Source organism: Antedon mediterranea, chromosome 6, assembly GCF_964355755.1.
Source record: "Antedon mediterranea chromosome 6, ecAntMedi1.1, whole genome shotgun sequence".
NCBI classification, from domain to species: Eukaryota; Metazoa; Echinodermata; class Crinoidea; order Comatulida; family Antedonidae; genus Antedon; species Antedon mediterranea.
In genome coordinates, this window is record NC_092675.1 from 18,993,910 (window position 1) to 19,018,460 (window position 24,551).

At 32.7% G+C, this 24,551-nt stretch overlaps 1 protein-coding gene and 1 long non-coding RNA gene across 3 annotated transcripts; one reads left to right on the forward strand and one right to left on the reverse strand.

The window, feature by feature from the left end:
• Positions 1–992: 992 nt before the first annotated feature.
• Positions 993–2,322, reverse strand: LOC140051420 (uncharacterized). The gene is made up of 3 exons (XR_011845521.1): positions 2,209–2,322; positions 1,577–1,691; positions 993–1,303 (listed from the first exon to the last, which is right to left on the reverse strand). It is a non-coding gene; the product is annotated as an uncharacterized lncRNA (long non-coding RNA).
• A 6,403-nt stretch (positions 2,323–8,725) lies between these two features.
• LOC140051776 (fibrinogen-like protein A) lies at positions 8,726–17,759 on the forward strand. 2 transcript variants are annotated; one of them, XR_011845549.1, is made up of 6 exons: positions 8,726–9,219; positions 9,436–9,460; positions 9,963–10,096; positions 10,505–10,766; positions 16,243–16,375; positions 17,748–17,759. XR_011845549.1 is itself a non-coding variant. In XM_072097091.1 (5 exons), the coding sequence occupies exons 1-5, from the start codon at positions 8,923–8,925 to the stop codon at positions 12,983–12,985; spliced, it is 966 nt and encodes a 321-aa protein (XP_071953192.1). In that variant the 5' UTR covers positions 8,726–8,922; the 3' UTR covers positions 12,986–13,169. The 2 variants fall into 2 exon arrangements, 1 of the variants encoding a protein (XP_071953192.1); XM_072097091.1 differs by lacking the exons at positions 16,243–16,375; positions 17,748–17,759 and adding an exon at positions 12,738–13,169.
• The last annotated feature ends 6,792 nt before the right edge of the window (positions 17,760–24,551 follow it).

Consider the following 24,551-nt stretch of genomic DNA (forward strand, 5'->3'; position numbering starts at 1 on the left):
CTTGCGCAATTTGAAACACATGTTTCAATTCAAATTGCGCAAGGATTTTTTTTGCGCAATTTCAAATTGCGCAAATCGTTCAAATCGCGCATAACACTGGTAAGTAGAATTCTATTTTAGATGAATGACACATCCTCCTATAATAGTTTTTGGCGTATAGTTATAGGCTTAGCTATCTAGGCTAGGGCTATAATATAAGCCTACTTCTACTATCTAGTAGTAGGGCCTAGGCCTAGTTAGTACTGTAGTTTACTACTGTGTAGTGTAGTGTAGCAGCAGCTGTAGGCAGGCAGATAATCGGGTCAGAAAAGTAAACGGGAACCCACTTTGAGGCCTAGCTAGGTCCTATATGTCGTACTCACCTAGCTAAGCCATCACTCCACAACTAGCTACAGGAAATAGGCCTACTATGTTGATGTACCACTGATATACATTTGGAGCTCGAATTAATTTTAAAGTCTAACAAAGACTAACTGATGACAAAAAACGAACATTTGGAAAATGATCAGCATACAGTACCAAAGAAGTTGACGGTAGAATAGATTGTTGTTGATAGCAACCAAAACGAAAACACTAGTAATTAGACTAGGCCTTTTTTAGGGAGGAGATGCACTTTTCAGGGATTCCTTACTGTACATTAGTACCCCAAATTGAAAACTTCAGATTCATGTACAGAAATAATAATTATATGTATGCAATAAATTGTGAAATATTTAACTTTTCTATTTGACTTTTGTATTTATACATCATTGTTTTTCAATTTATAGACTTAAGCTAATGAAGACTGGAACAGAAGTTACACCCATACAGCATTTTAAAGGCAACTGGCAGTAGACTCGGTAGTGGAACACAAGATAAATATTGGATGACTATCATAAAGCATTAGGCAAATGTGTTGGTTGTTTTCCAGCTTTTAAAATGTTGTATAGTTTTCATAATTAGAGCAATAACATTTGTATACAGCATTAAATAAATAAAAAATACTACTACAGTACATGAGATAAAATCACCATAATTTTAATGTGTGAAGATTTACAGTACAGTACAGTAAAAAATGAGTTAATTACTAGTATATTTCATTGAATTTCTGCATTATTGTTGACAATTTATTTTCAACTATTAATTGATGTGTTGATTGTGGCATTACAGCAATAGCTTGTCTTCTGTGATTGTTCATCCATTTTAAAGTGTCATAGTAAGAAACGTTCAAATAAATATTGTGAATGTTGCTACCACATTTTGTGTTGATTTCTTCACCATTTTCCACTACTTGCTCATATTGTTCATTCAAGTGTGTTAATACCTATTAAAAGAAAGACATTATTTATTAAAATATGTACATAAAAAGTTTAATTGTGTGAATGTTGGTTTGAACGTTATTGCTTTGGAAGAATTTTCAACATAACGGTACTAAGTACTGTAAAGTACACATTCCAAAAAATATTCAACTTAGATTATTTGGTCATTTTCTCTAAAATAATTACATTATTGGATGTACAGTATAGGCCTAGTTACAATTTTCACAAATTTATATTAGCATTAAAATCTAATTAATCATGAAGGAAAAACCAAGCACCATAATCTCTCCTGGCCCTGGTGGTGACCTTATTTTCGATTTTTGGCAGCCATTCACAAGTTTTCGCTTTTTGAGTTTCGCTGCTCTTATGTATAATTTTTTTTAATCACAAACTCTACATAGAAAAGAAAATTAAATGTTTTAAAATGAATGAAAAGTGATATGAATAATGAAAAATTAAAGACTATTATTAATATTATAGTATTATACTAAAAATAAGACGAGTTGGTGGTGTCGAAATTCACACAAGTCACAATAAAAAACCATGGAGGTATAAAATATTTTATTTTTATACCTCCATTCTAAAACCTTATTCCTTACTCCATGCTCAGAGATGAATGTTATAGGCCTAATCCTATTTAAAGCTAGGTTGGCAATAACTATTAATAAGGCTTACAAGTTGTATCTATTAGTATTAGCTAGGCCTGCTACTCACTCAGGGTGAACCCTCACTCAGGCCTACAACTAGGCCTAGTACTACTACCACTACTAGACTAGCTACTACTCTAGGCCTAGCCTAGCCAATAGATAGGGGATAGTACACTAGATAGCCAGTACAGCTGTAATGGGCTAGCTAGGCTTCCTATACTAACTAACAAAGCTGCACCATAGAAACTACAGTTCTTACTTACCAATCTGCTAGGGCCTAGCCATAGTCTTTTCTTCAAGTAGGAGTTGTTTTTTTTGTTGTTAAACTACAGAACTTTCCCACATCGTCGTCTCGCCATATATATATCACGTCGTATTTTTTTCCTGATGACCTAGAGGTCACATACACGCGCAAGAATCATACAATATGCATAATTCATAAGCTAATTCAGGTCAAGGGTTAAATTAAACCGGAAGCCAGCTGGCTGCCAGCCAACCGACTTCCGGTTGACTATTTTTTACTTTAAATTACGATTTTCTAAGGTAAATAATTTTTTTTTTGATCCAATTTTTTTTCAAAGTGAATAACTTTTATGTATCATTAAAATGGCCTTTAAAAAAAAAAAAATTTTTGTTCAGGGGGACAATACATCTTTAAAACTTTTAGCGAATCAGAAGGTGCCAACATCATTGAACTAATGGTACCACCAAGCACAATGTTTACCAATTTTATGTACAATATACAATTTAAGTCCATTAATCATTTAATATAATTACGCCTATCAGGTCAAAGTTCAAAATTAGGTGCATTTAAGACCACCAAAAACCACATACAGTATATTCACATAATTAAAAATCAATAATTAAATGTCAAAGGTCATAAATTGTATTTTCGGTCATTTTATGTGAAAATGTTTCATTACTACAAATATAAATGTATTTATTCTGAACAAAATGACACCAAAATCGATTGAAAATGACCAGTAGTTACAGAGATATACAAATACAAGGTCAAAGGTCAAACTGAAAGAAACGTCATTTCTAGAGCAAATAGAAATATATAGTTTGTGAACAATTTGAGACCAGAATTAAGTCTCTAATGTGTATAGTTGCCAAGATATGAACATTTTTTGTTTTTATGGTGGCCATTTTGAAATCAAGATGGCTGCCATACCGGACGTTGGACACTTGGCACCCTCCGATATTTTGAATCTATATACATTATAGAAACTTTGTGCCAAGTTTCATGCTTTGGTAATAAAATGTCACAGCTCATGTCATTAACTGCTCTACTAATACTGACACAAGTAACGCTTCGGCGGTTTCCGCTGAGGTCTCGGAAAGGCTGGACAAAATGGAACACATGATTTCTGGATTGGCCGAGGTAGTTAATAATTTGAGTAAGTGTGGGGAGTCTAATATAGGCATATCCGATATCACTACTACAATAGCTAACGACGGAGAACTAAACAGCACTCGCTTCTTCGACGACACAACACCAAATACTATATCAGATATTACCATGCCACTCACTCAAGACACATTTATTCCATATACTATTGTTGAAGGAGATGCAGCTCAAAACCCCCTCCGGTATACCGGGGGAATTAAGGCCGGAGCTTTGGTCCCCGACAAATTAAAAATAAAAATTAAAGACCACAAATATGTTGAGTTCTCAGATATCGTTAACCCAGACGATAGCGATACATTCGCGTTACAGTTCAACGGGGGCCTTGAAATGGTGCCAAAAAAGAAAAAACGATTCTTGACCGAACATGAATGGTCCATGGCATTTTACGACTTCGCCACCTTACATCTAAGCTATCACCCTGCAGATATGCAAGACATTTTCACTTACGCAAAGCAAATCCAAATCATGATGCGAAACAACGCACAAAATTGGCGGTCATACGATGAGGCTTTTCGGAGAGCTAGGGAACATACCAAATGCTCATGGGCCACAGTACGGGGCGACCTTATTCACAACTTAATGCTACAACGCTATCGCCCACAAAGTCATTTTCGGGGCTTTAACACCCCACCTTTCAACAGGAAGACCACCGATTCCCAAATACCACTTGGATACTGCCAAGCATACCACACCCCAACGCGAAAGTGCTCACAACCATACCGCTGTAAGTTCTCTCATAAATGCTTTAAATGCTCCGAAGACAGGCCACACCCATATTTCCTGTGCAAACGAGATACAAATCAATCACGACACCCATCAACAACAACATCCCCTGCTAACCCCACTGCCAACACCCCTAAGGGTAGATAAACTCGAAACACTTCTCTCGGGATATTCCAACAAAGATTACCTCATTTCCGGCTTTAAAAATGGTTTTTTCCTGAATTACGACGGTCCAAAAAATTCAGTATCGGCATTACAGAAACCTCAAATTATCCAACCGATGATTGCTAATATAAAGAGATTGCTACAGGGCGTATCGCTGGTCCATTCGATTCGCCCCCATTTCTACATTTCAAATCGTCACCACTAAGTTTGAGGGAGAAATCCGTTGTAGGCAAATACAGATTAATTCATAACTTATCATATCCGCACGACGAAAGATCAGTGAATCATAATATTCCTCAACACTACAAAACAGTCCACTACGAAAATATATCCACAGCCGTACATATCATTCAAAAATCCACCTACCCAGCCTACCTATTCAAAAGCGATATTCAAGATGCTTTCCGACTCATTCCCTTGCACAAAACGCAGTATCACCTTACCGGTTTCTCTTGGAGAAACAAACTGTACTACGATAAGGTCCTCCCACAAGGGTGTGGATCCTCTTGTAGAATTTTTGAATCATTTTCAGACGGAATAAAATGGATACTGACAAATAAACTAGCATGTAAAAACGTAGTCAAGATATTAGACGATTTCCTGCTTATAGGCGATACAAAACATGAGTGCCAAAGGTACCTTAACAATCTCATTGCCCTATCAGATGACATTGGCCTTCCTCTCTCCCCGCACAAAACAGTGAAGCCAACTACAAAATTAACCTTCTTAGGGATCGAACTGGATACGCGAGCTATGGTAGCCAGATTACCCAAGGACAAACTAGAAAAGTATAGGTCCGAATTAAAAAAATGGTCGAGTTCACATTACATAACACTCAGAGAACTTCAATCTCTTACCGGCAAACTTCAGTTCGCCACGTGCGTTATTAAGACCGGCAGGGCTTTCCTTACAAGACTATATACACTCACAAAAGGTCAGACAAATCCCGACTCAAAAATACGTATTACCCAAGGAGTACGTGAAGACTTGAAAATTTGGATACAATTTCTTGACCAATACAATGGCACCACTATCATCAATGTACTACCAAAAAAGGACTCCGAATGCCTTCACTTCTTTTCAGATGCTTCCAAAAGGGAATTTGGTGCTACGTTTGGGGCTACGTGGGTACACGGTATATGGCCAGAACGTTGGAAGAAGTTAGATATAATGGTTTTAGAAATGTACCCTATTTATCTCATGATATCACTGTACTCAAGCCAACTTGCCAACACTCATGTAGTAGTAGTATTTCACACCGATAACCTACCCAATGTCTATCACGTTAACAACAAAACTAGTTCTAATTCTGATGTAATGCGCATAATCAGGCCGTTAGTATTAGTACTACTTACACATAATATACATCTAACCGCCAGGCATATACCAGGTATTAAAAATGTACTAAGTGATGCAATTTCCCGTTCACAGGTAACAAAAAAACTTTTCAAACAATTCGGAATGCATCAAAACCCATTAACAATACCACCACATCTGCTACCAGAGAACTTCGCTGCATTCAAGAAAACCTGATACGAGCTTCCGTCACGACTGGAACCAGAAAATCATACAACAGGGCGTGGTCAATCTTACTTATGTTCCTACAAAGCCACCACCTACCACATCAAATGCCTATCTCACCACCCCACATCTCACTATTCGTCTGCCACCTCTTTCGGACAGGTCTCAACCAAAATACCATAAGAACGTATCTAAGTGCCATTGCATTCATGCACAAAATTACCAACAATCCAGACCCTACTAACATACCATTGTTAAATATTGTCACAAGAGGTGCCGGGAAGCTATACAACGTTGCCAGCCGCCGCCGACGCCTTTACCCGGTTACCACTACCATAATGGAGAAGGTTCTCGCTCAACTCAAATTTATTAATAGCAACGAATACGAAAGGAAACTGTATAAAGCTTTGTTCCTCACCTGTTACTACGCTTGTACGAGGGCAAGTGAAATGGTACGGACCAATAATCCGGAACACGTCCTAAAACTTCGCGACATTACCATCTCACACACTAAGGTCACCTTCCAATTTAATTCCTTCAAACACCACAAGGGCGATTCCCAACATTTCAGCATTAACAAAAAAGGAAACAGCATGTTATGTCCGGTAAAAGCGTTACAGGATTACAATTCGATCAGGCCTACGACTCGGGGGCAATTTTTCATATTTCAAACCGGAGATCCACTACTTAGGAAGCATTTAAGTCACACGTTAAAAGAAGCCGCGTCACACGCCAACTTAGACCACACCCGGTACAACACACACTCGTTCAGAATCGGAAGGGCCAGGCAACTTAGGGACCTGGGCGCAGATGAACAAGAAATTAAAGCTACCGGAAGATGGAAAAGCGACGCATATAAGCGATATATCCGACCCCACAGCATAACTCTCAGTAATGACTAACAAAATGTACATTTACATTATAACTCACTTAGATCCATGCGACTATTTACGTTTTTTTCCTTCAGTATTGTTTATTGGCGATGTGTTAGTACAACTTTGCTACCATAGCAGTGCACGGTAGTGGAGCCCTCGGATTAGCCTGGGGTGGAAGGTGCTGATGCTCAACATACTGTCATGAAGTATCTGCGTATACTTTCATGGGGAGCATCGTTGTATTAATGGTGATTTTTGTACCTATCAGTCTCTTTGGAGACTTTTCCAGGAAGTCCTGGTAGAACCATTTTTTATTTGTTATCTCAGTTTCAACTGGGTAAGTGAACATTCTTCCTTGTTTCCTTCACTTTGGTGGGCTGCTCTTGGCGGTGCCTTGGCACCTGCCGCGGGCTATTTTTCTCTGAGCATCCCTGTTGTGCTTACTTAGAATTGGTAAATTATTGCTATATATAACTTATATTTGCTTATGACTTTTATGTGCAGTTTTACATGGGCGAATGTTCATTTACTAATAAACTATTTAAGCCAGAACTTATGTTGTATGCATCTTTATTTAGTATCGTATGAGTTTGTTAATCGCCGCCGTTTCCGAGTAGCAAAATATATATGTTGGGGCGACTTTTTCTCATTCTCACAGATTTCCTCATCTTTATCGTTTCAAATTAATTAATTAAATTTCAGTATATCACCGGGCGGTTTAGAATTAATGTTCTTTGCCTGATTTGTTTATATATATATATATAATTTCTTGGAAATCACAAAGTGTTCTAATGTCTTATGTCTCCTAAAGAGATTTAAAGAGTCGAGTTGATTCAATATTGGAATATTGAACAACTTTTTAATTGCAGTGGTGAAAAACAATTGTCAAATGAATATAAATACTATAGAAATACATACAAACTACGCAAAATGCATAATGCAACGCAAGCAATGGATTATTCGAACTATCTCTTGTTATTGGTCAACTACTTGTATTGCGTTGCATTCCATTACCTAAGGCTAACTAGATTGTCACTTCGATTACCCACGCAAACACAACGTGCACAAAGTACAGGTAGACCCAATTAAGCACTGTAAACATATTTACTTCCGATTATGGGATGGTACAACGAATTACTGTGCACGTTGTTGTTTTTGTGCGCGTGGAAAACCTAACTACTGTTAAGTGACAAGTTCAAATCTAGTTTTATATGATTTTCTCTTCAATTTTGAAAATTGTGATACCATATTGATTCTGGACTTGAAAGTAGTGCAGAGAATCGCTGTAGATGTTTTGTATTGTAATCAGAAGATATTAAAAAAAAGTAATTCAATATAATTTGATTAGGCCTAAACATCTTAATCTTATATTATAATAATACAATCTCCTAAAAGAAATCCCAATGGTGGAGGTGATTCAATATTGAATGACTTATTTATTGCAGTGGCGCCATATATTTACAATTTTGTTTATCCAGAATACTGAAATTAATAGTAATCATCATAGATTATTTCAAATTACTTGGAAATATTTCAGGATAAACCAGCTGGTTAGGACACAATGAAAGACACCCACAATGAACAGCTTTAAGCCTAAAAGAACAATGAATAAAAAAGAACAATGAAGAAAAAAGAACAATATTAAACCTCTTTATCCAATATTTTAACCGGTGAGCCTTTTAAAGGTGAGAAAAAGAAATTACACAGAAATTAAAGATTATCAATGTCATTGCCATTTTTCATTTAAAAATGAAAAAAGAGGTAATGCGTATGAACGCACGATTCAATTGCAATATTTAAGACTTGCAAATAAAAATAACATTAGGCTATAACTGGACACTTCACGCATTATGAATTGTTGCAGTTATTGAATCATATTTTGAAAATCAGGTCCTTCTCAATAAAACGAAAATAAATTTAAAAACTGAAATACAAATAGCAAACCAAAGTTTTAGAAGGTAATCTGTATTTTAAATATTTTATTTTGTATTTTAAACTTAAAACACAATTTATAAAAAAAAAGGCGTCTAAAAAACCCAAAAGAGCATGCATATCTTAATGTTTAATTTAGTTCATGGATGCATTATTATGTAAATCAGACATTACTATCACCATTTTGATTGGTGCTCACTGTATTGATATAGTTGGATAATGGAATATCTACTGTATCTGTACCACACGTTTACGTACGTCGAGTATTTGAAGGCGAATTGTAGATTTTATTGGCACAATAACCGTTTCATTCGTCATTCGTTATCAATACATAATTCTATAACGTCGCAATGCTAACTTCAACTTTAATCATTGTCATTATTCTGCCCTTTGTCATCAGTGATGATTCGATCAATACATATGATTATACGGTTATCCTAGAGGGGCATGCTCTTGAAGGTTGGAGTTACGAGTTGAAGAATATACACAAACTAAATTGTTTGCTGGAATGTTCCAAGAAATCTGATTGTTTGTCGGTCAACTATAACCAGAAAGATCGTGTTTGTCAAATCAGCTGTAAACGGAAACGGGAAGAATCAATTGAAAACAACATAATTCAAACGCCTGCATTTTGTTACATTGAAAAGGTAAGTGATATACGTATATCATAACTGATTTAGTGTATTAATCAAATCCAGTAATATGATTTAACAAAACAAAAAACAAAAATTGTTTTATTAGACAAAAAAGTTTGTAAATCTGGAGCCAGTTTGGACTTTGCGTCTAATTTGTTACGATTTTGTTTGAAAGATCTAATGAAATTATACAATTTAATATTACAAATTAACGGTATTTTCCTTCAGGTTCTGGGCACCGATTCCGAAAGGCGTAAGTATACAAATTCTATATATTCATTAAATTAAACTCATTTTGTAGTATATCATATTCACATCAAAAGTTTGCACATTAATGAATTACATTACTTTTCCAATTTGAAATTGACTTTCCTCTATTAGATATATACTAGCTCTTTTCTCTTTGGGTGTTAAAATAAAGCTTATTTAAAAACAAAGTTTAGTGGTTTCATGTGCGTGGATGAAACCAAAGAATATATATTTTTTCTTTGCTGAGTTATATATGAGGTAGAGTTCCATTGGATATAGAAGACACAGGGTGTTAACCAATCACACAAGCATTTATTGCGTGCATAGGTTGTAACTCAGATATGATTCAGATCGTCAACATTGAAAACTAAAAAATGAATAGAAAAATTACTTTAATCTATTGACAAAATAGGCAAAAACAATGAATAAACTATCCTGATATGCCTAACATATACCAGTGTGCTCTTTAAAAAAAAATAAATACATCAACATTTTTTTAATTTTAGAGATAGAGAGGGACTGTAGTGAAATTTTACAATATAATCCTTCTGCTGAGAGTGGTGAATATGCGATACAGACTAATAATGGAGGACCACAGTTTACTGTGTACTGTGAGATAAGGAGTGATGCAGGATGGACAGTAAGTATACAGTAGGCAACAATTTATTCAAAGATATTATAAGTAAATTCAACATCATTGCCACAGTTTACTAATTCATTACTAAAACAGTGCCAGAAACAGAAGACACTGGTATGGGTTTGGAAGCCTTAACACAGCTTTGGAAACGTTTAGGTTGACAATGATGTTGAAGTGTTGCCAGAAAGACCAATCAGTATATACTAATGTTCTAAAACTTGCATACTAAGAACCAAGAAGCAAATTAATGTAAAATGGTATTTTAGTCAAATTTTAATATCCATTGACATACCTAATCAGAACATTAGGCCTACTGGTCAGGTTCTCATTTCATTCATTTATATTCACTCCAGTTGATGGCTTGCCATCACTGTTTCAGTAGAGTATAGATAACTATATTTTCATTGTCAGGTGATACAGAGAAGACAAGATGGATCAGTTAATTTCTACCGTAATTGGACAGAATACAAAGAGGGTTTTGGAAACGTGAACTCAGAATTCTGGCTTGGTAATGAACAGATCTACCGCATAACTTCTAACGGCAGTTTTGAGCTATTAGTAGAGATGACGGACCACTTGGATGTAACAAAGTTTGCAAAATATTCTCACTTCCATATTGGTACTGAGGACTCTAACTATGTTTTGACAATCAGTGGATACACAGGAACTGCAGGTTAGTATATTCAATCAATTTTTATTTGAAGAAAGTAAACAAAGAATTAACATTGATACTTTAGCACTCCTACACCCTTTGTCACTTTTAGTAAAAATTAGTCTATGGACTTCACATACTTTATGTTTTTATTTTATTTATCACATTTAAAGTGTATAATAAAATTAATTTTTAAAATTACAACTGCTTAAATAGATGATAAGGGCAGTGACTGGGACAGAACATAAAACATGTACTGTACCCAAGGTTCCTTAATTTTAGGGTACTATAGCATTTGTAGCAAATGAAATTGGAAAGAAATGGAATCTTACCACAAATAAAATAGATAAATATAAATGAGGAACACATGGTAAAATGTAATGTATTATTAATCAAGTCTATTTGCAAATATTGTACAAAATATCAAGTAAAAAGATAGAAATCAAATTTCACCAAGGTATTTGGAACTTATTTAGGTTAGAAATAAAAGAAACTGATTTCAAATAAATACTGTAAATGGAACTATTTTCGCATACAGAATGATTCCCTATTAACTACTTTCATTTTCATTTTCACAAATTCCATTTTAGTCTAGGCCTAATGTACCTTAAATTATTTTATTTTTGTATCGCAAATGTCAAGTATAAACGTGTCAACAAACGAGCTACCATATAATAACATCCTGTTTTGTAGCTGAGGCCCATACACTTGGCCTAAGGTCTAGTCTACATTCCGTATTTACAGTACTCCAGTAGTAAATTAAATAATGTTTCTATATTTGTTTAATCCTTTTTAGAATCGCTAACTGCTAAACTGACATGCAATATCGATCGCTGCAGTACTGAGACAATAAGAATCTGTAGCTGTTTTCGGTTTACATAGTTCACAAAATTTGCGAAAATTAAACCATTGCAAAAATAATGGCATATATACTGTACAGAGTGTATTATGCAACATACTAAATCTGAAAGAAGTTGGACAAACGTTAAAAAAAAGCTTCTAAAAGCATCTGAAAAATATTCCTTCTTACATGCCTGAAAAAATTCTAACTATAATAAAATATTCAAATGCACTCACAGTACAACAACTTATCTTATCAATAGATCATGTTAAAATTATTATACTGCATATACTGCAGTAACTACATTTACTGATTTTAGTTTGTTTTAATGTAGTAGGCATTTATGAGGCAGTCAATGCAACAGTATGTGTATGATTAATGTAGTAGGCATTTATGAGGCAGTCAATGCAACAGTATGTGTATGATTAATATCCAAACAAGCTTGATAATTAATTGCAGGATAAAGAGTGAACAAAATATAATTACAGTAGTAACTACAGAATTATAGAATTCTCTACCGGCCAAATTATTTTTTTTTTGTAAAATCAGACAAAACACCTTACAATAACATATAGTCTACTCGCACATTAAAGTTATTTTGTTTTTGCATTCATCACCTGTTCTAATTCAATAGGATTAGTCAGTGGTCCCTAAACAGGAGCAAGTGATAACAACTAGGGACCCTCTAGACTGCAAGGTTGATATATCTGGTGCACTTAATAAAGTTAAACAAATTGAAATCTAAAATAAAAATCATAGTGTGTGTATACTCTAGTACAGTTTCATATAACTTGGGTTTCTTCATAATTGAAATGCATTGCTTTTAAAGTATAATAACTCTGACAAAACAAAATATATAAAATAAAGGATATATGATATAAGAATAGTTCATAACTAAAACTTAAAAACAAATTAATACTATTTATAAATTGTGTTTATGATTTAATCTATGGCACACAATTTGACAACAAAAATTAAATCTATTAATAAATTACAAATTGTAGGGTATATTTATTATTATTATTTTCCCTTTTAAATCAAATATCTTTTATTTTATTTGTAATACAAAGAAAAACAAATATTTAAAAATGAATTTTAATTTAAAGATATATGAAGTAAACTAAAGATGATCTACTATCTTGTTTGGGTAGGTGATTCTCTGGCATCCCACAATGGTAAACAATTTACAACGTATGATAGAGACAATGATAAGAGTAGTCGTAACTGTGCTGAGACATTCAAAGGTGGTTGGTGGTACGAAAACTGTCATTATTCAAACCTGAATGGGCTTTACCTTACACCAGGTACAGCTAATTACACTGGCATCAACTGGAGGTATTTCCATAATAATAAAAACAGTCTCAAGAAGACAGTGATGATGGTTAAAAGAGCGCCATAAGAGAGTTGTCATGATTCAGACCTGAAAAGGCTTCATCTCACACAGCTGATTACAATGGCATCAACTGGGATCGCTATTTTTTATCAAAGACAACAGTGATGCTGGTTATAAGACCACCATAACAAATCAGAATCTGTAGTTATTTAATAATTTAGATTCCTCTTTGTTTCTTTTAAATATCATTTTGCCTTATCATTAAATTTTATTATAATAATCTCATATGTTTATATAACATTAATAATCAAATATATTGTCATATCAACTGTGATTTGTATTAAATTTATATATGGAATTTTTTATTTTGAATTTTAAATTATATAATAGTAACAATGAATGTTTTATTATTCATCTTTTTTAAATATTATACCAAATAATATATTCAAGTCATTCTGTAAAAAAATATTATTTTATTATTTAAAACTATGCTACAATACATAATAGTAACATTATTATTATCATGTTTTTATATAATAATAACAAATTGATATCTAATCATAAATCAGTATTTCCTATATTTTCATTAATTAATAATTAGTAGTGTTATAATCTAATATTTGCTGAAGTTCTTAAATGAATCTTGTTTTGAAATGATTAAAAATGAAATAAAAACTTACATTGAATGTAGGCCTACATAAATGTTGATGTATTTTCTAAGGTAAAGGCGAACGTATATAAACATTAAAAAGCAAATAAACTACTACAAAATTTAAGATCTAAATCTTTGAATGTATTAGCGTAAAAAATCACTTTCAACTTCGCTACACATTCAAACCTAACTGGGTTTGACCTATTAACACCTAGATGTTCTGATAATAGAAATAAGGATATAGTCCTCTTTTATTTAGCCTTTTAGCTATTATACATTTGGCCTTATCATTAAATAATTATTTTATTATAATAAAAGCTAGTTATGTAATCCAAATTGTATAACAAAATATATTGTCATATCAACTTTGATTTGTTTAAAATTTTATATATGGAATTTTTAATTTTGTATTTTGAATTATATAATAGTAACAATGACTGTTTTATTATTAATCATTTTTAAATATTATACCTAATAATATATTCAAGTCATTCAGTAAAAAAATATTTTTTTATTTAAAACTATGCTACAATACATAATAGTAACATTATCATTATTGCTTTTTAATTAATAAAATCAAATTGATACCTAATCATAAATCAGTATTTCCTATATTTTAATTAATGATATTCTAATTAATTATATTCTAGTAGTTTTAGGAGTATTTTCAATGCTGAAGTTTTTAAATTGAATCTTGTTTTGAATTGATTAAAAATTAAATAAAAACTTACAATTAATGTAGGCCTACATGTTATATATCTTATTATATTGGTTTTGATCTAAGAAATTAGTGACATTAGCAAACACAAGTTGAATGCTTATTTATTTTCCACGGTAAAAGTGAAAGTATTAAACATTAAAAAGCAAATAAACTACTACAAAATTTAGGAAAAACTCCAACTTTTTATGTAAAAAATCACTTTCAGCAAAAACAAAACTTTGATCAATTGTTTTTGTATGAATTTTAATTTATGAATCTGCTTGATACTTTGATGTTTGTATGTTAGTTATACACATTGTTGTTACTGCACATATATGGGGTATCAAAATGACCGTAATGGTACCGGTTTTTTAAATCATCCGAGTATGGGATGTGATTAAAGAGGGGTGGAGGTTGGTGAGTACAGGGAGATACTGGCGTCCGGGGGTTATGAGACGTATCAAATTAGTCGGAATTGTACTAAGGCAGGTATAATAAAAGTGCATACCAATTGAAAAGTAGTATATAAGTTATTGATTTACCATTCACGCCAATTATGTATCTTGAAAAATTGTGATACACCATTATGATTCTTGACTTGAAAGCAGTGTTAGATATTGTTGCTTGAGAGATGTCCAGCTACATTTTGCAGTGATTTTATACAGTGTACTTCTGTCATAGTTACGTACAATATTTGATGTTTTGCAGAATTATACTAGCTGTTTAAATAACTGTTGTTCTGTATTAATGAACAGTCTTCTAAAAGAGATTAAAAAATGTAATTCTGTATGGAACAATAATTATTTAATTTCAATCAATCATAAACATTTTTATCCAAAATAAAAGAAAAACATATACAAATACAATACAATGATGGAATGGAATGGGATACAAAATAAGCAATTTGTTGAACAATATCATCACCATATAATATAATAAAAGAAAATATTGGAATATTGAATTATTTTTTTTAATGCTGCCACATTGTCACAAGGAAATGGAATAAACTATGCTTGGACAAAAACTAGAGACAAATCAATTATGGCCTCTGTACACTTCAAATGACATAAGTTACTTCACAAAAAGAGTTTTCCATGGCCGTACAATTGTCAAAACAAATTAGCATTTGAAACAAAAAAAATTAGACTACTACAGTTATATTATTATATAGTAAGTTGAGAAATTATTATAACTTACTTGGAAATATTTCAGGATAAACCAGCTGGTTAGGACACAATGGAAGACACCCACAATGAACAGCTTCAAGCCTAAAAGAACAATATCAAATTTAATTTATAAATTTTAAAATTGAGAATGTAAGAAACTCACACATTTGTCTTTACAATACAAAAAGCAAATTTACCTAGAAATATGCTATTGCTATTATTAGATTTAATTTCTTTATTGGTAACTTATTTTTTTTTACAGTATCTGAATCTCAATTCATAATTGTAAAAATTAATACACTAAAAAAATAACATTTATGGCAAATAAATAGTTATGTAACATTAGAAGTTGATCAAGACAAAACCACATTTATGCATAACTAAAATAAAGACATCCAAGAGTTAGACACATCTTTTCTTATTTAATTACAAATGTACTTAATATGATCAGAGACACAGACTGGTTGATTTAATTTTAGTGTGGATGGAAAACTTTTTGTTTTATGTTGATATAAAGTTTACGGTACACCACGTATATTAGTTCTGAAAAGAACTGTTAAATTTTTAAATATTATCGTCGGACCAAAGTGTTTAATCTCATTCACGAGCAAATTAGCTAAACAAATTAAAAAGACCCAACAAAAGCAAATTTTATCTTGAGTGTTTACAAACAGCAAATTACAAAAGTGTTTCATCTCATTCACGAATCAATTAAGTGAACAAATCTAAACCAACTTATACAATAATCAAATATTATTCAGTAAAATTAATTTGCAACATTCAGATTACATAATAAACCTTTTAGTTGAACAGGTTTGGTTAGAAAACATCTGAGTTGTTTCCCAACCAATTTCCATAAAAGAGATGAGTTCCACCATTGCATTGTCAGATAGATTCATCGTTCAACTGAGGTGTAGAAAACATTGAACATACAGGTTGTAAGTATTACATTTCTACTTGTATATTAATTTAGCCTACTGACAACTTAAATTCTAAAATTAGAGAGACAAATTCAGAATGCGAAAGATACGCTTGTGGAATCTTTTGTGTCACTTTCTAAAGCTTAAGATTGGTTGAAATCAGTATTTTCTTGAAAAGATATATGGATTGGAAAAATAACAATGCTCTTGTATGTATGTAGTCGCATCGTGCCTGTCATTGTAATTAATACTCACTTCGGCTCAAATCTCAACTACTTTAAAAGTCTTATTTCAAAAATATTAGTTTGATTTTAATTCACTGCTGTTATTATTATATTTTTTTTATTTATACTTTTTTATCCTTTTTATTGTGATTTTCATCACATTATTACTAAAAAAAACATTGTCATTAAATTCATTGTCTTTTTTATTTATTTTGATTTTTGTTTGAAAATACAGACTGGAGAAATCGATTTGCAGACCGCAAACATCCAATAAGAATTACATTGTTTTCATACCGTATTTGGCAATATGGGGCGGGCGGTATGTAAATATGGATTTCGAATCAACCAATGATCATTTGGTTTCAAAAAGATCGAGTACGTACAGTACTACTAATAAAAGTATAATCGAGACTGAAATAACTGTTGAAATATTATTGTATCGTTTTGCCAAGTGTGGGTGGGTGGAAATTTATCAAATTATTTCCGCATAATAATGATCCATTCAATGTTTGATTTGCGAAGAAGCTATCCTATCATATCAAGTCGAGTTTTCATGTGGGAAAAATCCCATCAAATGTTTACCAGACTACTAGGCATATACAATTATTTCTAGCCTTCAGAAACGTTCATCATCACATCATCACCGCTTCGCGATACTGTACCCAAGTACACACGTGTGTCTCCACATCGGCTAACATATCATAGCGTATGTGCATCATCTTAGTTGTTGAATCTTTGAAATTCTAAAATATGAATATTAAAACTGTGTACGAGTAAGTAGTCAATCGCATGCGGCTGAAACTAGTCAACCGCATAATCGTATGCACCAAGAATCCTTGGTGTCAAACCACATGACTTGCACGTGTTTGCCCAGACGGAGTATTCAAACTCAAGTAGTATACGTATGAAACGCCATATGTGCAAACATATTTATATTTTTACTAATATTAAAGACAAAACTCTCCAAATATGCCTAACTACTTCTAAAAATTATAATTAATAGTGTGCTCAGCATTCAAATTATGGCTTTTGTCTCTCCTCAGTGCTCCACTTTCACGTTTTATGTTATGTTTGTATTGTCTTTACTGAAAGAAATAAAATAAATAATAAACTAACAAACAAATAAGGATTGCTTTAACATTTGTTGTTTGCTCTTCTGTTGTCAGTTTTATTGTGACAGGAAGCTTTAAAGTCTGATTCAGAATGGATTGCAGAATGTTATTAATTGGCTATATGTTGGTTGTGATGGCTGCTGCCTGTTGCCCGAAAGATGATTGTGAATGCCCTTCAAGAAGTAAGTAGTAGTATTCTAAACAGCTGTAAAGAGAAATGTGTCATCTATTGAACAATGTTAACCAATTCAATTTCTAAATTTTACATTTTTAAATAAAAAATGTTTAAAGCACTGCAATGGATTTTTGTAAAATAGTCCGGTGGCAGGAGGGGGGGATATCACCACCCGAAAGGGGACAAATTGCCATCCAACTTTTCTAGACCAGAATTTTCCGTAGATTACGTATATGGAAGGTAATCGATCAGGATAGGAAGCGTTTTCGAGATATAAGGGGTCAAAGTTCAAAATTGACCAATATAAAAACATGCTATATCTCTGGAAATTCTGGACGTAGTGAGATAATTTTGGTGTCAAATTGTTCACAATGTATATGTTTATATTAGCTCTAATAGAACTTTCTTTGAAAAATTGACCGGAAACCCCATTGTTAGCAATTTTGACCTCTTTTTGCTATATCTAAGTAACGGCAGGTCGGAGAGAATTAAAAATAGGAGCAAATTGTTCCCAAGATATACATTTATATTCAGTATAACAGATGATATTGCTTGAAAATGACCGGAAGTGTGGTTATTAACCTTTGACATAATTGAATAAGGTTATAAAAACATAAATTGATAAATATTTGTCGTAAGGAGCCAATTTTGGTGTCAAATTGTTCACAATATATATGTTTATACTTCAAAAAGTGACTGAAACACCTATTTTTCTGTAATTTTAACCTTTGACCTGTTGTTCTCATCTATATAATGACATGGCATAGAGATTTCTAACGGCAAATTGTTTATAATAGATATTTTTATTCAATCTAATAGATTATACTGTTTGAAAAATACAAGTGTGATTATTGCATTGAAATCCTGTACATAAGAGCCTATCAGGGCGGATTTAATTCAAAGAGGTGCGGAAGGGGAATAATACTATTACTATACAGTACAATGTCTTTCTTTTGAGCAATTTCAATCAGGTATCCATGTATCTCCAATAAACGGAATGTACGGCTCATAGAGAATTCAGAAGTTACCCTTGGTTCATTTTGGCAAATCCATATGGGTTCCTTTTAAAGGGATTGAGGGTGCACAGACAGGCTTTTCCCATGGCTTAATATTGGAACCTACAGTTTTAGTTACCCGATATATTTCTAACACAGTAACTTATGTAGCCAAATGCATTTATCCGATACAGGAGCCAAATGTAGAACTGAACATACAGTAGAGAACCACCGAAGGGTCTAAATAGATGACCTGCTGTTGTTTCATTTTAGGCAAAATCCAAATCGGTTCCTTAAGGATCGAGAGTGCACAGGCAGCTTTATTCTATGTGCCTGTCTATATAAACCCACATTGTCACCCCTTATATTTCCATTATGAGGCTTAATGTCCATGGATGACCGGCCCTTGGGTTAATTTGGGCAAATCCATAAGTGTTCCTTAAGGATCGAGAGTGTAAGGCAGCTTTATTCCATGGGCCCCGCCTGTCTATTATGAACCCACAGTGTCACCCGTTATATTCCCATTATGGGGCTTAATGTCCATCCATGGAGGACCGGCCTTTGCGGGTTAATTTGGGCAAATCCATAAGTGTTCCTTAAGGATCGAGAGTTCACAGGCAGCTTTATTCCATGTGCCTGTCTATATAAACCCACAGTGTCACCCATTATATTTCCATTATGGGGCTTAATGTCCATACATGGAGGACCGGCCCTTGGGTTAATTTGGGCAAATCCATAAGTGTTCTTTAAGGATCGAGAGTGCACAGGCAGCTTTATTCCATGGTTCTGCCTGTCTATATAAACCCACAGTGTCACCCATTATATTTCCATTATGGGACTTAATGTCCATGGAGGACCGGCCCTTGGGTTAATTTGGGCAAATCCATAAATTTTTCTTAAGGATCGAGAGTGCACAGGCAGTTTAATTCATGGGCCACGCCTGTCTATATGAACTCACAGTGTCACCCCTTATATTTCCATTATGGAGCTTAATGTCCATCCATGGAGAACGACCGGCCCTTGGGTTAATTTGGGCAAATCCATAAAATGTTCCTTATGGATGATCGAGGGTGCACAGGGATATTTATTATATCTCTATGAACCCACATTTTCACCCCACATACATTATTTCCAATATAGGGTCTCTTGTAGACCCACATAGAGAACCCCGAAAGGTCCATGAAGGATCGGCCCTTGGGTTCATTTGGGCAAATCCATAAATGTTATTTAAAGATTGAGGGTGCACATTTAGTTTTATTCCATAGTTCATCTATGAACTATTTACCCCATACTAATTTCTAATACATGGCCTTTAGTAGAAGCACACCACATAGAGATCCCAAAAGGGTCCTTAGTAGAGGGTTCATTCGGGCAAATCCATATGGGTTATTTTAGAATCCTTTGTATACAGGAAACTCTTTTCTGTATGGACCAAACTATATAAAAATTGTGGTCTGTCTGTGTAGTGAGTTGTGGATTGAGTTTGGCCACCTGGATCTCCTATCCTGTACGAATTGGTATTCTCTGGTTCTGATGAATAGTTTATTTTCCAAAAACGAATATTGTAGCCCTAATAAATGCAACTGTATAGTGGCAAATCATTGAAGGTCGGCGCAACATTTTAACATCATAACTAAACATTTTAATCGTCATAATATTAATTATATTATTTATTTTACAGTATTATATTAATAAATTCAAAATATAATATAAATATAAAAATACCATAACTTCACTGATCAAATAACGTGATTACATTTATGAACATCGATCTCATAGTTTGAATAACTTTGCATTATTTAGTATATCATTTGTTCAAATGTTGACATTTGACCCATGTCAACTTGTGTAATGATAAATGTGCTCTTTTGATTGTGTATGATTGATAGATGTCTTGACAGAATGATAAAACATAACATTTTGTCTTAAATGTTAGTTTTTCTTTGGTTTTAAATGCAAATTGTGTGATTGGTCAATATTGACATTTGACCTTTAATTGCAAAGTATTTGTTTTATAAGGCGACTGAATAACACCATACAATACCTATAACCATACAAATGTATTAAAAGACCAAATTGAACTTTAATAAATTGGTTATAATACATATGTATATAATACATTGTTGTAATTGGTCAATTTTGAACTTTGACCCCTTATCTCTTCCTATTCGCTTCCTATCCTGATCGAAGTCTGATTTGATTAAATACAGTATTATAATGAAATAACATAACATTACTAATCAAATAATTTGATTACTTGTAAAACCATCAATATCATAGTTTGGACAGCTTTGCATTTATTTGTTAACTAATACGCGTATTAAAATGTTGACCTTTGACCTTATGTCAAGTGATGAAATTGACCTTATGTCAACTGATGAAATGATGTATCCGCTCTTTTACATTGCGTATGATTGATTAACAGGATGAGAAAACATCCAATTTTTATTAAATATTAGTTTTTATTTGGTTTTATAGGTACGTTCTATGATTGGTCAATATTGACATTTGACCCTTAATCACAAAGGATTTTTTTTTTCATAAGGTGATTGAATAGACACTTATAATCATAAAAATGTAATAAAAGACCAAATTGTGCTTCAATAAATTTGTTATAATACATATACATAATACATTGTTGTAATTGGTCAATTTTGAACTTTGACCCTTATATCTCGAAAACGCTTCCTATCCTGATCGAGTACCTTCCATATTCGTAATCTAATCTAAAATTCTAGTCTAGAAAAGTTGGATGGCAATTTGTCCCCTTTCGGACTAAAATGTATTAAATGATGTATTAAACAATCAGAGAGGAAACAGAAAAGTACAATCCCAGAATACCAAACTATAGTATACAAATAATGAATGTTTATGAGTGCAATGGTACAAATAATGGCACGAGGTGAATGATGAAAGGTTATATCAACGAGGCAAAGCCGAGTTGATATAACCTTTCATCATTCACCAAGTGCCATTATTTGTACCATTACACGAATACAAAACATTCATTATTTGTTTTATATAACATCTAAATAACAAACAAAAATGTTTCAAAAAGTACTATTTAACGATCGTTGAATAGTGCGTACTATTGCACGCCATGTGACCCACATTCGTCCAATCAAATGACAGGAATTTATATAGGTGTTATATAATATTGTATATAATGCAAGTTACTTTTTATTTTCTAAATATAGTATATAATGCAAATATTTTTTATTTTATATATTTAGAGAAGTGTTTTTTAAGGGACTGTGGTGAAATTTTGGAAAATGATCCTTCTGCTCCAAGTGGTGATTATTTAATACAGCCAAATGATGGAACCTGAGTTTAGGGTCTACTGTGACATGAGGAAAGATGGTGGATGGACAGTAAGTAAAAGTGATGATAAATTAAATGCAGAGATTTTTTTTCTTCCATTATACTTAACTATTAAATTTCAGTTTTGATAAATTTCACAAGATAAATTTTCCACAATTTACGACCCAAAAAATAAATAATTTGGTTTGTAAATATAATCGGTCACTCATTTTTTTAGTTTGAACTACAGTATGTGGTACTTAGATTTTTGTCTTTTTATAGTTCAGCTGTTGTGTAAAGTTTCTTTGTAACCCCAGGTGATACAACGAAGAGAGGATGGTTCGGAAAATTTCTACCTCAATTGGGAAAACTACAGAGAGGGTTTTGGAAAAGTGTACTCAGAGTTCTGGCTTGGCAATGAACAGATACACCGTATAACATCTGATGGTAGTTTTGAGCTCTTAGTAGAGATGACTGACCACTTGGATGAAATGAAGTTTGAAAGATATTCTCACTTTCGTGTTGGTAGTGAGATGTCCAACTATCTTATGAGAATCAGTGGATACAAAGGAACTGCAGGTTAGTATATATTCAATCAATTTTTACACTAAAAACACATTTAAAGTATACAAAAAATTAACCTTTTTTTGTAGGCCTTATAGACCCTTTGTACCTTGTAGCAAAATGAATCAATGAATACGCACATACTGTAGGATTTTATTTTAATATCGCATTTAAAGGATAATAATAATAATGTTAGAATTACAACTGCTTAAAACACAGTTGAATGATAAGGACATTGACTGCTGGGACAGAATTTGAAACATGTATTGTACCCAAGCAGCGGTGGTGCCAGGATCTAAAGTGAAATTTAGAGGAGGCAACTTTTTTCATGGTACATGTAAAAAAATACTGTGTGTAAATCCATTCTTTCACTTTTAAAAATTAAGTGACCTTTAAAGTTCTTTATTGTAGTTATGTAATAAAATATAAATAGCGAAAGAGCTTATTTATTATCCTATAGAAAATGGAATTCAAAATCTGGTACAAAACCAACAAACGACTTACATGTTCAGTTTTTTTTTTAAACACATTTCACGAGGTCTGATGGCATGCGTGACTAGACTGGCGGAATAAACTAATTAATATTGAAGCTACAAACCCTATACGAAATGAACACAAATGATTTTAATTGTATCATGTGTGTGACCTCTACTAAACACAAAACGGAACGAAATGGAATCAAACAAGACCAAACGATGCTCAGAATAATATTACAAATACCCACCAAAAAAAGGGTAGATACTCATTATTAAAACCAAACTTTTAGCAAAAAACAATAAATTTCAATAAATATATTAATTAATATTAAATTCTATGAAGCATAAAAATAGGTTAATTATTTTATTTGACTATAGATATATATATATATATATACAATTTCAGACTTTAAAGCCCAACTCATCAAACATTTGATCTCAAAATATTAAGTTGTACTGTAATTGTTTATATTGTTTATTCAATGCAGCTTATTTTTAATTGGTGTATCTCATTATAACTTTGTTTTGTTTTGTTTTATTTTGACTTAATTTGTGCTACTTAGTTTGTTATTTTTGTATTTTATAAGTAATGATGGAGTAAGAGCAGTTTTCTGTTTGGGCTCATGCCTATTTGTAACATTCTGAGCCTTGTTTGGTCTTGTTTGTTTCCGTTTGTTTTCATTTGATTCTGATTGGTGTTTAGTAGGACCCTATGTGACAGCATGTTCATGGAGTCTTGGTAAACTTTTTCTTAACTGTATATTATATTCCCTGACAAAAAGTACTCGCATTCTCTGATGGGGGAGCTAGGCTTCCCAACGTAGTCCCCCACCTGGCACCACCAAGGTTGCTTAATTTTAGGGTACTATAGCATAGCATGCAAAATAAATTTTAACACATGTTAAAATGTAATAGTATTAAATTAAATTGGTAAATGTTCACTTGTTACTGTTTTCCTACCAATGAAACTCTTTAGCCAAGTTTGTCATGGTAGCTATGGGAACAGTCTTTTGTTTATTTATTTTTCTATTTGCAAATCATGTATTGTAAAAAATATCAAGTAAAAATACGGAAATTAAATTTGAGCAAAATATTTTGGAAATTATTTAGGTTACAAATAAAAGAAACTGATTTCAAATGAATACTGTAAATGGCGTTGTTTTCGGGTACAGAATTTTTCGTGAATAACTTGACGTTTTCGTCTGTTGATAATTTTATTCTAGGCCTGATGTAGCTTAAATTACGATATTTTTTGTATACAAAGGTCAATATTAAAGCGTAGATGACCGCTTTTCTTGACAAGCCGCCACATTATAAACATCCGGTATCATAGCCAAGGCCAGCCCAT